Source organism: Colobus angolensis, unplaced genomic scaffold, assembly GCF_000951035.1.
Source record: "Colobus angolensis palliatus isolate OR3802 unplaced genomic scaffold, Cang.pa_1.0 Scaffold97, whole genome shotgun sequence".
NCBI classification, from domain to species: domain Eukaryota; kingdom Metazoa; phylum Chordata; class Mammalia; order Primates; family Cercopithecidae; genus Colobus; species Colobus angolensis.
In genome coordinates this window covers 533,821-549,616 of record NW_012123709.1, presented here as the reverse complement: position 1 = coordinate 549,616, position 15,796 = coordinate 533,821, and the positions used below count along the sequence as shown (strand labels likewise).

The 15,796-nt window shown below is 54.5% G+C and overlaps 1 protein-coding gene across 3 annotated transcripts in view; it reads left to right on the top strand.

Moving 5' to 3' along the window:
- The window catches only part of BAHD1 (bromo adjacent homology domain containing 1), a 30,003-nt gene extending 16,874 nt beyond the window's left edge, over nt 1-13,129 (top strand). Inside the window, exons 2-7 of one of the 3 annotated variants that reach the window (XM_011932621.1) lie at nt 3,019-4,464; nt 6,534-6,913; nt 8,748-8,907; nt 9,365-9,441; nt 10,226-10,326; nt 10,834-13,129. In XM_011932621.1, coding sequence (XP_011788011.1) covers nt 3,033-4,464; nt 6,534-6,913; nt 8,748-8,907; nt 9,365-9,441; nt 10,226-10,326; nt 10,834-11,023 — 2,340 coding nt within the window. In that variant the 5' untranslated portion in view covers nt 3,019-3,032 and the 3' untranslated portion in view covers nt 11,024-13,129. Of the gene's footprint in view, nt 1-2,776; nt 4,465-6,530; nt 6,914-8,747; nt 8,908-9,364; nt 9,442-10,225; nt 10,327-10,833 lie in introns of those variants that run through there. The other 2 variants (XM_011932622.1, XM_011932620.1) reach the window with 2 other exon arrangements.
- The last annotated feature ends 2,667 nt before the right edge of the window (nt 13,130-15,796 follow it).

The following is a 15,796-nucleotide window of genomic DNA, read 5'->3' as shown; positions in this document are numbered from 1 at the left end:
TTGGTCCACAGGGAACAGATTCTCAAAGGTTCTGGGCTCAGACTCCTGAAAGTGGAAGCTGTGTAGTCAAGGCACTGACTCCCTTCCCACCTCTCTCTGCTTGGGACCTCTGTGTGTTGAGAGGGGAGGACTGAGTGGGGACAACTATCCCGAGATCGAGGACCATCTGCCCATGCAGCCAGGCTCCCAGCAAACTAGAGGTCGGGGTGGCCAATCATCCCCCTGCTAAGAACGCTTCCACTAGTCAGGCCTGACAGCACCACCCTGTGCTGTCTTTCCCAACTGCCTTCTCCTCACTTTGTACTTCGCGTCCTTATCCTCAAAGACCACAAGCCCAGGTGATCTCGACCTTGCCTCCCAGCCGTTCCTAGGCCCAGCCCCTCTGGTAACTTGGGGCCTGTTGAGGGGCTTTGGCCCCTGCTCAGATGCATGGTCTGTTCACTCATCCATCATCTCCAGGCCTCTTGGGAGTTGGAGAGGGCTGGACCTGGGCTTCCTAGGAAGTACTGATGTGCTTCTGCTGCTTCTCATTGCTTGCTCTTCCACCTCCAGCACAGGGGTGCCTGGATATGAGAGAAGGGCCTGTGGGTTATAAGCAATGGGATGCTCTTTTTTTTATTTTATTTTTTTTGAGACAGAGAGTCTCGCTCTGTCGCCCAGGCTGGAGTGCAGTGGTGCGATCTTGGCTCACTGCAACCTCCACCTCCCGGGTTCAAGTGATTCTCCTGCCTCAGCCTCCCAAGTAGCTGGGTCTACAGGCTCCCCTACGCCCAACTAAATTTTTTTTTTTTAGTTACAGGGTCTTGCCACGTTACCCAGGCTGGACTCCAACTACCTGGCTCAAGTGATCCACCCGCCTGGACCTCCCAAAGTGTGGGGATTACGAGTGTGAGCCACCACGCCCGGCATTGCCAGTAAGCCTGCTGAGCAGACAGGGACGGGTGGTCACCCTGATTACAAGCAGGAAAGAGACTTATGGAACCTAGCAGATGCCTGGGATTTTTTAGGAGCTCTCCGTCTGTGCTTCAGGAATGAATGATTTGCCTTCTGTGACTCTGTCTTGCCTGGGGTCTGGTCTCTGAGCAGTGGCAAGTCCCCGCACGTGGCCAGAGCAAAGCCTGGCATGCTGCCTCTCCTTTCCAGTTTTCCGTGTCCTTTCTCGGGTGAGGGTTGCCCACGCCACCCTCAGCCTGGTTTTCTGAGAACTCTTTCTCAACGAATGCAGCCTGTCTCTGGAGTGGAGGTGTCCAGTGACCCCACCCACTGGCCCAAGGCCATGGGAGCTAACAGGGGAAGATTCAGGAATGCCTGGGAGCCCTCAGGCTTGGGACTTTCAGGGTTAAATCCTGGCCCAGCAGGGACTGCTCTCAGTTCCTCTGTAGAATGAGTGTGAACAACAATAGCAGTGGGGAAATGAAGCTGAAAAGCCCGGGCCTGCTGGGTGGGGATGGGTCGCAGGGGTGCCTGGTGAGGGACAGAACTTGCCTGGCACCTTACTCGCCAGCCCCTGTGCATTGGGTTGAGTGGTAGGAAGTGAACAGCTCTGCAGTCTCTGACCACCGCCCCCTGCAGTTCTTCATTGCCTTGGCTGTGCCAGCTTCCAGTGCACAGCCAGCTCTGGCCTCTCACTCAGAACTGGGGCTCAGGCTGCCGCAGGTGTATGTTGGAGTATTTTGCCAAGCAAAGTTAAGGGATGATGCCTGGTCATATGCATTTCCTGTCAGGGGCTTTGGGCTTCCTGAGACGCTTCCCCACCTCCTTGCATCCTGCCCCTGCCTACAAAGAGGGAGAACTGAGCACAACTAGCAAGGCAGCGCGTTTGTCTCCTGTGTTAGTGCTTCTCTTTGATACTTTCTTTTCCCAAGTCTTTGTGGCCGGCAGGGGTTTAAAGCGGTTTGGCAGGTCTAGTGTGCAGCCCCTGGGTTTTCTCTACCCCCAGGAATATGCTGATCCCGGCCATACTGTTACCCTTGCCCTAGGTACTGGCACCCTTTGGGCTGCTCTTGCCTGGAATTTGAACCGAAGTTCAAATGAAACTTCTCCACCATGGGCCCCTCAAAGCCAGGCCTTCACCCTTGATAGAGCTTTTCCAGCCAGACCCAGGTTGTGGTGGTCTTGCTTTATGTGCCAGGGGAGGAGTCCTCAGAGACTGAACTTTGCCTTCTTCATGGCCCAGCAGGCAGGTTCCTCATCTCAACTCTTCACTATCTGTCTTCTTATCCTCCTGTGGCCAACCTCAGAAGCCCTGTGTTTGGGGAGGGGGTTGTTAATGCCTTGGTTATACTTTTGAAAGAATAGATGGACTCCTGGCCAAGCACAGCAGCTCACGCCTGTAATCCCAGCACTTTGGGAGGCTGAGGTGGGCATATCACGAGGTGAGGAGATCGAGACCATCCTGATTAACATGGTGAAACCCCCTCTCTACTAAAAATACAAAAAAAAATTAGCCGGGCATGGTGGCGGGCGCCTGTAGTTCCAGCTACTTGGGAGGCTGAGGCAGGAGAATGGCATGCACCTGGGAGGCAGAGCTTGCAGTGAGCTGAGATCCCGCCACTGCACTCCAGCGAGACTCTGTCTCTCAAATAATAATAATAAAAATAATAAAGAATAGATGGACTCCTACCACCCAAGCCCCCCATCTTGGGAGGCTCTATCTTCAGGGCCTCCTCCTATCCAGTGATGAGTATCTAGTGAGAGAAGGACGGAAAGAAAACAAAGAGCTTTGCCACCAGCTCCTCCTATCCCCCGTCCCTGGGGTCTGCATTGCTCCCTAGGCTTTTCAGGGGCTTAGTTCAGAGATAACCCTAGGCTAAAAGGAAAACGGAGGAACCAGTCCTTGCACAGCTGCTGGTAGCCTGATTCCACTGCACCTTCACACTCTGGAAGGGGAGTCCTGGGAAAACCCATACTGGAGGCCAGGGTCACTGCACCTGGGGCTGAGTAGGCTGCAGTGGGAGAGAAAGCAGGCAGGGGCAGGCCAGAGAGGGCTTCTCTCATTGCCCACCTTCTGTCCTGCAGGTTGGAAGTACTCCATGACACACACTCGGAGAAAGTCTCTTCCCATGCTGAGTTCGGGCCCCAGTGGCCGCCGAGAGCCCCTGCAGATGGAAGACAGCAACATGGAGCAGGGGGCTGAGGGTGTGGAGCCAGGCATGCCCGAGAGCCCAGGTCACCTCACAGGGCGCCGCAAGAACTACCCACTTCGTAAGCGCCCATTGGTTCCTGAGAAGCCCAAGGCCTGCAAAGTGCTGCTGACTCGCCTGGAGAATGTGGCCGGTCCCCGGAGTGCAGATGAGGCTGATGAGCTACCGCCTGACCTGCCCAAGCCCCCCAGCCCAGCCCCATCCAGTGAGGACCCTGGCCTTGCCCAGCCCCGCAAGCGGCGCCTGGCCTCCCTCAATGCCGAAGCTCTCAATAACCTGCTGCTGGAGCGAGAGGACACCAGCAGCCTGGCAGGCACCCGCCGCAGTCGAGCCGGGGATCCCCACCGCAGCCGTGACCGTGATCGTGCTACTGGGGGCTGGTCCTCCTCCAAGAAGCGGCCCCGGCTGGGGGACCTTGGAGGAGGAAGTCGGGACCTGTCTCCAGAGCCAGCACCAGATGAAGGTCCCCGCCGAGATGGAGACCCAGCTCCCAAGAGACTGGCTAGCCTGAATGCAGCTGCTTTCCTAAAGCTGAGCCAGGAGCGGGAGCTACCCCTGCGTCTGCCTCGTGCCCATGCAGAAGTAGATGGGCGATCCACTGAGCCCCCAGCACCTAAGGCCCCGAGGCCAAAGTGGCCCAAGGTCAATGGCAAGAACTATCCCAAGGCTTGGCAGGGGGCCAGCTCTGGGGAGGCTGCAGGCCCACCCGGCTGGCAAGGCTGCCCTGATGAGCCATGGCCATCTACAATTCCTCGCGGACCATCCGTCCAGCCATCTCATCAGCCCCTGAGCAAGGCTCTGGAGAGCCCTTTGGGGCTGCGCCCTCACCTACCCCTGCTGATGGGTGGACAGGCGGCTCTGAAGCCAGAGCCTGGGCGCCCAGGCGAGGAGTCACCTGCCCCTAAGCAGGAACTGCATCAGCCCTCGTTCCCCACACCTCAGCTGTCTCCACTGCCGATGCCTGGCAACCCTGCCGACTATAGTGGCCTGTGTGTTGGGCCCGAGCTCACTGCACTAGGCAGCTTCTACCTGTACTGTGGCCAAGAGGGGCTGCAGTGTGGGGGCTACTCGCCCTGCCCCATGCTCCCTGAGGGCAAGCTATCCCCAGTGGCTGCACCTCAAGAAGAGGGGCTCCTCTTAGCCCCGAGCTCAGTGCCCTCAGGCACCCCTTTTCAGCACCCTCCCTGGGGCTCCTCTCGCTACTGCTCTAGTGAGGACACTGGAGTGAATGGCTACAGCATCTGCGGAGTGTTGCCCCTGTCTCTCACCCGCGCTGGCACTACCTGTGGCGGCTGCCCATACAAAATGCCTTTTGCAGCAGGTGAGGCGTCCTGGGTCCGGGATATACTGGGGAGTCTCAGAGACATGGCATCCCAGGAGGTTGGGCTGTTGATCTGAGCAGAGGTCTCCCCTGGGGTCTGGCTGCTCACTGGAAGGTAGGGGCTTTCAGAAGCGAGAACTCCCGTAGTCTGTGCCCCACGCAGAGGAGCATTCCCAAGAACAGGGCCCCATGTATGGTTGTGGACAGCCTTGCTCTTCCCAGGCTGCCTGTGGAGATTCTTGGCCTGACAGTTAGGTAGCATTGCAGTGGTACAGGCCACAGAAAGGCCTCTCTTCCCTCCTCATCCTGGGATACCCCTTCTTAGACTCTGAATAGCAGGTTAGTTATTGGAATTAGGACTTTTACCAAACTGTTCTAACGGCCGGCCCTTCTGCCCTCCTCGAGCAAAGCTAGAATTCCTTACTTTCTAGAAACCAGTACTCTCTGCATGCTGGCGAAGTTCAGCATTCATGGGAAGAGTGGTAAGTACCAGACTCAGTAGGTGGTACCTACCATGCAGGGCAGCTTTGCCCTGGCTATACAGGCCTTGAAAAAGAAGTGCCCAGACTGAGCATCACTTTGCTGGGTGTGGATAGAGAGGGGACACCATGAGAACAGACAAACAAGAGTTCCCTGACGTGGATGGAATGCAATAAGGGCCCACAGCTTTGGTGTCTGCCTGCCTGACAAGACCCAGACACCTGCCTGACAAGACCCAGACACCTGCCCATGCTCCGGCTGTTGAGACACTCCCAGAATCATTTCTCTTCCCTGAACTGGCAGAGGTATCCTCACCTGCCTCTCCAGGCTCCCTGCCTGCCTCCTCGGTGGAAAGGAGACATGCTGGCCAGCAGGTCTGGCCTGCTGCTGGGGAGGTGAGGGCTGGACCTTCCAGACCTCCCTTCCCCCCACATCCTTTCTTGTAGGGGTCTATAAAACAACTTTATAGACCAGTTGGCCCTGGCCAGACTGGTTATTTCAGGTTGTGGCTTGAGTTAGAATTCTTGTGACATGAGAACAGGCTGCTGCTGAGGGTTTTCCTTCTTTTTTTGTGCCATTCCCCAAGTCTTCTAGACCCTCATCCTCTCCCCCCAGTAAACACCATGTACCAGGCACTGTTCTAAATGCTTTACATACGGGAGGCTGCTTGCCATGTGACGGAGCACAGACTCTGGAGCCAGACTGCCCGGAGTAGAACGTTCTCCCCACTGCCCTAGCCATGGACTGTGGGACAAGTCGGTAACTGCTCTGTGTCTCAGTTTTCTTAACTACAAAATGGGGGTAATGATACCTACCTCATAGGGGTTTTGTAAGGATGAAGTGAGTTAATGTGTTCATTAAAAAACCAGCCAGTTACCAAATGTGTGTGATATTTGTAACTACTGTTTATATTGCTCTGAGGGTTAAGTGACTTGCCTGAAGTCACATGGCTAGTAAGTGGCAGAACCCAGGCTGTCTGATTCCAGAACCCTATTCTCAGGCATTATGAAAGCCTTAGAAAATTAGTATCAGGGCCAGGCGTGGTGGCTCATGCCTGTAATCCTAGCACTTTGGGAGACTGAGGCGGGCAGATTGCCTGAGCTCAGTAGGTTGAGACCAGCCTGTCTAACGTGGTGAAACCTTATCTCTACTAAACATACAAAAAAATTAGCTGGGTGTGGTGGTGGGCACCTGTAATCCCAGCTACTCGGGAGGCTGAGGCAGGAGAAATACATGAACCCAGGAGGCGGAGGGTGCAGTGAACTGAGTCCCCACCACTGCACTCCAGCCTGGGCAACAGAGCGAGACTCTGTCTCAAAAAAAAAAAAAAAAGTTTAGAGTTAAAAAGGATGTTCCAGCCACCTCTCTTTCAGACTAAAAGGGGAGATGGCCAATCTCCAAGATCAGGAAACACCCCTGTCCCCTTAGAGAGTCACTCTGACAATCCATAAAAAGGCCTCTGATCCCATTTGCCACCTCAGTGGCCTTTGGTTGCACGCTTAGAATTAAGACAGGAGCAGGCTCTGAAACATGTGTGATGGGGGTCACTGCTTGTCCTGTCCTGACCCACTCTCTCCCTTTCCTAGAAGGCTGCAGATCCCTGAGCCAGTTGGAATTTCCTCTCCCAGAGGCTGGCCACCCAGCCTCACCCGCCCACCCACTCCTGGGATGCCCTGTACCCAGTGTACCGCCTGCAGCAGAGCCCGTCCCCCATCTTCAGACACCCACCTCGGAGCCTCAGACAGTAGCCCGTGCGTGCCCTCAGAGCGCCAAACCGCCCAGTGGTTCTAAGTCAGGTCTGCGCACCGGCTCCAGCTGCAGGCACACTGCAAGGAGCAAGGCAGCCCGCAGGCCCAGTCACCCCAAGCAGCCACGTGTCCAGCGCCCACGCCCTCGCCGCCGCCGTCGCCGCCGCACTAATGGCTGGGTACCTGTTGGGGCTGCCTGTGAGAAGGCCGTGTATGTCTTGGTAAGTGCCAGCTCTTAGCTGATGACAGGGAGGGAGGCAGTGGGGACACAGGACTTGCAGTGAGGTAGGTGCTAGGAGCACCTGGTTCTAGCTGCTCTGAGAGGTGACAAGGGACTCCAGTTTACTTGTACCCCAGGAATCAGCCATGCTGGCCCACCCAGCTTGCTTCCCTAGCCCCCTACTGATCCTGTACCAGACACCCCGGGAGGTCAGGAGACACACAGTCATAGCTGGTGGCTGCCATCTCTGTGAGTGTCTTCCCCTCCCCTCCCTGCTCACTCTGTCCCTTGTACCCTGGATTGTAAAATAGAGGACTGTCAATGGAGAACTTTTCTGGATAAGTATGTAGAGGAAGTTGGAATGCACAGAGAAAATTAGTGATACAGAGAACATCTGGGATGATGAAAAGAGGCCAGGTGCAGTGGCTCACATCTTTAATCCCAGCACTTTGGGTGATGGAGGTGGTAAGATCACATGAGGCCGGAAGTTCGAGAGAAGCCTGAGCAATATAGACCTCATCTCTACAAAGTAAAAACATTAGCCGCATGGTGCTGTGCACCGGGAGGCTGAAGTGGGAGGATTGCTTAGGTCCAGGAGTTCAAGGCTGCAGTGAGCTGATTGCACCACTGCACTCCAGCCTGGATGACAGAGTGAGACCCTGGCTCTTAAAAGTAATTAATTGGCTGGGCGCGGTGGCTCACACCTGTAATCCCAGCACTTTGGGAGGCCGAGGCAGGTGGATCACGAGGTCAGGAGTTCGAGACCATCCTGACGAACACGGTGAAACGCCGCCTCTACTGAAAATACAAAAAATTAGCCAGCTACTCGGGAGGCTGAGGCAGGAGAATGGCGTGAACCTGAGAGGCGGAGCTTGCAGTGAGCTGAGATCCGGCTACTGCACTCTAACCTGGGTGACAGAGCGAGACTCTGCCTCAAAAAGAAAAAAAGTAATTAATTAATTAAAAAGAATGTCAACTAGAATTTATTGAGGCTGGGCAAGGTGGCTTATGCATATAATCCCAGAGCTTTCAGAGGCTGACGCTGGAGGATTGAGCTCAGGAGTTCAAGACCAACCTGGGCAACATAGCAAGATCCTGTCTCTACAGAAAAACATTTTTTTTAGTTAGCCAGGCATGGTGGCATGCATCTGTAGTCCCAGCTACTTGAGAGGCTGAGGCAGGAGGATCGCTTGAGTCCAGGAGGTTGAGGCTGCAGTGAACTATGATTGCACCACTGCATTCCAGCCTGGGTAACAGAGTGAGACCCTGTCTCTAAAAATAAATAAATAAATAAACAAATAAATAAAATTTATTGAGCACGTCTTAGATGCCAGAACTGAGCTAAGCACTTTGTAAGTATTATTCCCTTTAATCCTCGCCACCATCCTATGTGATATATATCCCATCTTCCTATAATTAATCCCATTTTACAGATGTGGAAGCTGAGGCTTAGCAATACTTGAAATAATTTGTCAAAGGCTGTGCCCCTTATAACAGTGGTTTAAGGATTCAGACCGAGACTTGTTCCATTAGGAAGCATGAGCGCTTACCCAGCACTGCGGGGCTTGGAGTGAGAGTCAGCTGTCAAGGGTGTGGTGGTCAGACCTCAGCCCCAGAAGCATCAGGCCACTTTTCCACCCCTGTTCCCATTTCCCATCCTTTCTCCAACCATGAGAATTCCCCAGCCCCATCTAAACAAGGGTAGTGGTTTGATAAAACCAAGGTAGTGGTTTGACTACCTTGAGGAAAGGATGGAGAGGATGTCATTCCCTCCCTCTGTCCTTACTCTGAGTGTGGCCCTGCAAGCCTATTTGTGTCATTGGTTTGTTGCCTAGGATGAGCCGGAACCAGCCATCCGAAAGAGCTACCAGGCGGTAGAGCGGCATGGGGAGACAATCCGAGTCCGGGACACTGTCCTCCTCAAGTCAGGCCCACGAAAGACCTCCACACCTTATGTGGCCAAGATCTCTGCCCTCTGGGAAAACCCCGAGTCAGGTACCTCTCCCTCTGGCTGGGGACCCAAGGGGCAGCTGTCTTCAGCAGAACTGTAGGCCCCAGATTGGCCCCTGCCTGGAGTTTGACCTGGCATGAGTCTCCCCGTGTTCCTGGCACAGAGTCTGCCTTCCACTCGGCCGGGGTCTGTCTGCTGCCGAGGGCTGTGGGTGACCTTGTAGCTTGGGTTGGATCAGCTCATTAACCTTTCCAGCCAGCAGAGCCTGGGCACCTGTCCCCCCACCTCACCTGTCAGTGCCTTCTCCCCCTTCTCCCTCCATGCCTAACAGCATTCCAGGCCTCTGAATGCTTGGCCTGGGGCAGGGGACATGGGTGGCCGGAGCCTGCAGGATTGGGCCAGGCATTGAGGTTGGATGAACCTCCAGGGCAACCAGCCAGCCTCTCTGCCTAAGTAACACAAGTTGCCAGTTCAAGCTATAACCACTGTGTTGTCCCCCAGGAGAGCTGATGATGAGCCTCCTGTGGTATTACAGACCTGAGCACTTACAGGGAGGCCGCAGTCCCAGCATGCACGAGGTGAGCTGCCCGGCAGATGGGTCAGGGAGGGCAGGAGAGACAGAGGGAAAGGTTATGGCACTAAGACATGGTAGGGGAGGGCAGCCGTGGGCTGTAGTCACATCCCTGCGCTTGTCACTTTGGACTCCAGAGAACCTGGGAAAGGACCCAGGATTTATTCTCTTTTCCCAACACTGCTCCAATTCATGTTTCAAAGGGAATAATCACCTTTGTCTTAAAAAGGGGAACAGAAAGGGAACCCTCAAGGTAGCAGGTGCTAGTGAGAGCAAATGAATGTGTTCTCCTGGCAACAGGAGAGGTGAGGTGGAGCTGCATAGCTGGTCACTTTTGGTATTGTCTGTAGTATGGGAGGGGAGGGGAGAAAAGACTCCTCCTAACACCCCATAGGCTCTCCACCAACTGTGTGCTAAAAGAGGTGAGTGCCATCTGTGTGTGCCCTGGGCTCACCTTTTATTTCACTTTCCCTTGCAGGGACTTTTCATCTAACTGGAAAGAGAACATTTCCCCTCTCCTACGCTAGGCAGAGCTGGGGGGAGGTCAGTGACAGTCAGGGGCTGGAGCAGATACCTGGCTATTCTGGAGAAGGAGGGGACCTAGAAGGGACTCAGGAGGAATGCCTGGAGGCAGTAGGTGAGGCATATTTAGACTGAATTTCCAGGGAAGCTTCCTGGCTTGCTGGAGTCATCTCAGGCCAGCAGGCCAGCAGAGGGGTTAATGTACGCCTTGCTCCTGGAATGAGGTGCTTTCCAGCCCTGGTAACAACCTCCACCTGTCTCCCTTTGAGCCCTTGCAGAATGAAGTCTTTGCATCGCGACATCAGGACCAGAACAGTGTGGCCTGCATCGAGGAGAAGTGCTATGTGCTGACTTTTGCCGAGTACTGCAGGTGGGTGGTTCCCTGCACCCTCTGGCTGGCCTCTTCCCTCAGGCTCCCCAGGCATATTTGGGGGCTGCTTGGAATTCCCCGAGAGGATCTCATTCTGCTCTCTACCTGATCTTACTCACTGAGCCTAATCTCCCAGAGCTTCCTTCCTTATTGCCTGCCTCTACCATCTGATTCTTTTTTGGAAGAAAGAAAAATTGTTGCCACACTGAGGTAGAATGGTTGGAGCAGAGTTGGGGGTTAACATTACTGCTTTTGGAAAAAATTTAGGCAAACTGGTAGGCGAATGGAGGGAGGCCCTGGCAAGTGTGGTTCTCCAGTGACAGAGAAGATAGCCTGGTGGTTGGCAGAGCAGACATCACCCCTGGAATGGGTGGAGATGGCACCACCCCTTGGGGAGCTAGAATAGCCTAGCTCTCTGGGTAGAGTAGGGTAGGGGAGGGTAGGGAAGGAATTGGTCTTCCTGCAAAAGTGACTGTAGTAAAGACAGTGAATGGTGTCTCTCTGCAGGTTCTGTGCCATGGCCAAGCGCCGAGGCGAAGGCCTCCCCAGCCGAAAGACAGCACTGGTTCCCCCCTCTGCAGACTACTCCACCCCACCCCACCGCACAGTGCCAGAGGACACGGACCCTGAGCTGGTGTTCCTTTGCCGCCATGTCTATGACTTCCGCCACGGGCGCATCCTTAAGAACCCCCAGTAGCCTCCTCATGCCCACGCTGGGGCTACCCGTGGGCAAGTGGGGCTCGGGGTAGGGGGCACTGCTTGAAGCACAGCACTTGGTGAGGGGGCCACAGAGGCCTAAGTTTGCTGGCCTGTGGTTTTCTTGGGGGGGAGGGCAGGGGCCCCTGTGGGTTCTGGGCCCCAGGGGAGGGAGCTGGGGAGGCCAGGGTATAAGAAAAGCATCAGAGCTCTCAGCTTGGCCCAAGGTACCTTCTGTGGTTCCCCTGGGTGGAGATTTCCGAAGTAGTCTTCTCTGAGGCTAGGCCAAGCCTGAGGGACATAGGGCCCTAGGAGGGTGGGGGTGGCAAGGAGGGGCAAGGTCCTTCAGGAACCAGACCCAACAGGCCCTTCTGTAGCCTCCTCCGGGCCCTCAGAGGGGGAGTGGGAGCCAGCTTTACCTCACCCACTGTGACCCGCCGCTTCCCCTTCAGCCTGGGACCAGGCTTTCCTAGATCCCAGCACAGCTCTGAGCTTGTTCCTTTGAGGCATGGAGAGCCAGAGTCTGGCTTCCAGAGCATTGACTTCCTCTTCCTAGACTTGAGGCCTTTGTCTGGCTTTCCTCCTTTGCCCTGCAGTAGCAACTGGTGCTGGGACAAGTTGACCCACCCTTCACAGTCAAGGGTGTGGCCCGCTTGAGGGAGTCTCCTGTCCACCTCCCAGAGAGGGCCACCCAGCAGGTCTGGCTTCCCAGAAAGTTAGCTGGTGATTGTGGGGTTTGGCATGTCTGGGAGGGAAGATGGGTGCTGGGAGAGGGTTGGGGGCAGGGGGCAAGGAAAATTGCTACCTGATTTGTTGGAGATTTTTCCTCTTGCCTTACACATGGAGGTTCCAGTAAACCTCTTGCAGAACTTCACACATGATTTTTCAAGCCACACCCACCTGAAATCAAACCAAAGGAGTGCTGTGGCTCCCCTTGCCCTGCCACCTTTTCCTTAGTCTTTTGTAGATTGCACTAATTTACATCCCAGCGAGAATCAACACTGTATCAGTCCACAGACCTGCTGAGCTGCAGCCACTTACTCTAGGAGCTAAGGACCTGCATTTTCAGTTTGTTCCTGTTGCCCAGAGGCCCTGTTCTCACCTCATGCTGCTCCCCAGAGTAGACTAAGAGGCTCAGTCCCCTGTTGTCCTTGTGGAGACTAGGCCTTGGCCCTGGCCCTGAGACTCTGTGAGGGGGCTGGAGCAGCCTGGCTGTTTCCTATTTGTACCAAAGAGGAGCATGGTGGGAGAGGGAGTGGAGTGCAGTGTGGCTTGGGCGTGGCGCTGGGAACCTGCTAGCAGAGCACTTCCACAAGGGCATACTCCCAGGGGCAGGGGCCAGGGCTGAGAACTGCAGCCCTGGGTCTTCCCTTAGGGAGGAGGGGCAGACGAACCCAGCAGGCTGAGGAGGTGGCACTGGGTGAGGACAGTTGGGCAGGGGCTGCAGAGGGAGGTAGAAATGAACCCTGAGGGCTCCCCCGACATGCCCTGCCCTGTCCCTTAGTAGATGAGTTGCTCCTGATTGGTCATTGGGTTTGGGTGAGGCCTGGAGGCTTCAGAGGTGAATTTATGTTTGGGAAGCCTGATCCCAAACCTGAAGGGAAGGGACTTGGGTCTCCTTGTATTGAATAAGCTGTTTGGAGGAAGGTGTCCGTCTGGGAGGATGGGGCAGTAAATGAGGTTGGCAGAGTGGCAGTGGGGGCTCTGCAGAGCCAGTCTTGGAGCCTGCTCATTCTGAGCCCTTGCTGCCAAGGAGCGCAGCCTCACCTAGCAGGAAAGGAGATCGTAGCCCTCCTCCCAGGAGGTAGGGTCTGCTGCCCCGGACTTAAATGCTTTTGAAATCTCTTAGATGTGGAAATATTTTTTCGAACCTGAAAATGCAGCTGGTAGAATTTCAATGGAAGCATAATCCATGTAAAATATATTTTAGTTGATATTTTGTAAAATGCACTTTTTGTGTGTGTTGATCCTGGTTTCCCAGATCTGTATTTCAGTGTTTACAAGGGAGGAAGGACCTTTCCTCACCTCCCTTTTGACAGAGATTAGAAGTACTACTTTAAGAAAAAAATAAATTTGAGAAATTGTATTGATTTAGAAAAGGATCATTTCCTGTGTGTCCTTTCATCTCTTGGTGTGTGGGTGTGGAAAGACTCACTATTCTTATTTCAGAGGTCCCTCTTTGACCCCTGTGGCATGGATGCTCACTGAGGCCAGTGAGCAAAGAGGGCAGGGAAGCAGGGGGAAAAGAGGGTGAGTGGAGGAGACAGAGGGACTGGGAACTTGGAGTTGACTTCTTGATTTCATGGTGGCCACAGCTGCCTGCTTAGGTCTGTGCAAAATACTTTGGTTGCCAGCCCTCACCTGGCCAGTGACTTGGAAATTGGCCCCCAAGTAGGTACATGGTAAAGATACCTTCTCTCACGCAGTGGCTCCTGCCTGTAATCCCAGTGCTTCGGGAGGCAGAGGCGGGAGGGTTACTTGAGCCTAGGAGTTTAAGACCAGCTTAGGCAACATAGACCATGTCTCTCCAAAAATTTTAAAATTAGCCAGGCCTGTCAGTGCATGCCTATATAAGTCTCAGTCGGGAGGCAAAGGTAGGAGGATTGCTTGAGCCCAGGAGCCTGAGGCTGCAGTGAGCCGTGATCACACCACTGCAGCCTGGGTGACAGAGTGAGATACTGTCTCAGAAAAAAAAAAAGATCCCTCCTCATCACCTTGGGGAACTGGCTAGCACTGTACTAGGGCCTCAGTGTCTTGCAGCTGGTGCTTCTTGCTTGCTGAGGAAATAAAGGCCACATCATGGGGCCAAAGGTTTGTGGCCAGCTGACCCCTGCTTCAGCCCAGCCCTGGTCCCAGTCTGGAAGCCTCAGTTGACCATGTTCCAGGTGGAGCAGCTCTAAGGCCATAGAGGTTCCTGGGAGCCACAGCACACAGCACACCCCGCACCCTCTTCTGTGTTTTGCCAAGGCATGGTGCATGTGGGCAGGAACGTTTCTTCAGAAGTTATTGGTGGCACAGACACCACCATGCGTTTTTCTAGTTCTGCCTTCAGTGTGTTGTCCACAAGACTCCCTTGAGGTGAGTGGTAGCCTGTCCTCACCTTACAGACAAATTGGTATGGAGATAAGTTCCAGGTCCAAGGACTCTCACTGCCTCACCCTGACTGCTAACACGGAAAACTACCCTCTAACATTAAAGAAGGGAGCACATGTAGCCACATGATCAAAAAATTTTAAAGGTCTAAGGTCTTTTTTTCCTCTCCTGGTTTAAAAGACATACTTCCTGGAAAATACGATTTTAATAGAAAATCCTATCACCAGAAATGTATACCTTTAGGACTATTGGAAGCAAGGAGCAGCGTAATCAAGGCAAAACCTTCACACAAACTTCTGATGCAGCAAATGGACAGGTGGTAGCCTGCAGATGCACCGGGGCAATCGGATGTGGAAAGCCTGCCCTGGAGAGATGGAAGGCTGCAAGGCTTTGCCGTTCCTTCCCCTGGCTCATCCCGTGTGCTTTCCTGTTACTGGGATTGGGGGGCCATCAGTGAGCCCTCTGGTGTCACCTCATCCCTCAAGTCCCCTAATCCTTCTGAATTCATCTGATCACTGGTAGCTCCATTCTCCCAGTAGTATCTTCTATTTTCCATCACCTGCTCTGTACAGTCTGCCCTCAAGTCAGCTGCTTCCTCCCTTCTAGCCATTCCATGATATGCCCCATTAATGTCTCAAGGGCCGAGATTAGGAATTTAGATTTTAGAATCAGAGCCACCCATATTGAGTCTCATCTTCCCTGAGCCTCTGTTACTTCAGCTATACAAAGGGAATGCCCACACTAGCTCCCTGCCAGGGTGGCTGCAACAACTAAAGGAGATAATGAATACAAAACACTTAGCGGCCACTGTCCGAAGTACACTTGGGCTCTAATCGTATTGCTCTGCTGCTTCAGAGCCTTGCTGACTCTCCACAGGCAGCAAGAACGTAGCCGGAGGAAGTCAGGCTACTGAGCCGGGTTCCCAGTGGGAAATGGTGGTTGCTGACATCCAAAGCACTTGGGGTGTGCTGTCTGCCCAAGTGACCAGCCTGGTGCCATGGAGCACACATTTAGCTCCAGACAAGGAGACTGCGTGTTCTTTTCCTGCTGTTCTGTGCTCTCAGCTCCTCACCCTTCCAAATGTGTGTTGGCCACACCAGCAGCTGACAGACCAACGCGTCAGCCCCTCCCCAGAGTGCCCAGTTATCCCACTGCCTCATGCCTGGTGAAGAGAAGGTAGAGGAGGGGAGATACCATTTCCAGATGTGTCAGCATTACCCAGTGGACAAGCACTGTAGTCAGTCCCCAGGTATTGCTAAACACAAGAGTCACCATGGAGACACTGGTCAGTGTCTGACAGTCCTGCTTCTCTTTCCTGGAGTGGCCACAACCTGCGGGACGGAGGGAGGTAAGGGTGGCAAGGGGGAGCACACCGAGGACTCTGCTTCCAGCTGGAAAGACCAGCCTCCAGCATGTCTGGACTCGGAGAGAGCGCTGCGGGTCTCCCTGCCTCCAGACCGGTTGCTGGAGGAAGGGCTAGGGCAGGCCTGAGTTTGTGGTGGATCCCCCTGGTCCAGCTCCCTGTAGACACACGCTGCACGAGAGCGGCCTCGAGTCTTTCCTGCCTTGAAGGTCTCAGCAGCTTTTGTCCCCAAGCCCAGAGGACAGGGGTGGCCCTGACTCAGGCGCCCTCTTCCGGGTAGGGGTCCGCGTGCGCCCTCCCCAGCCCTGGCCCCGCAGG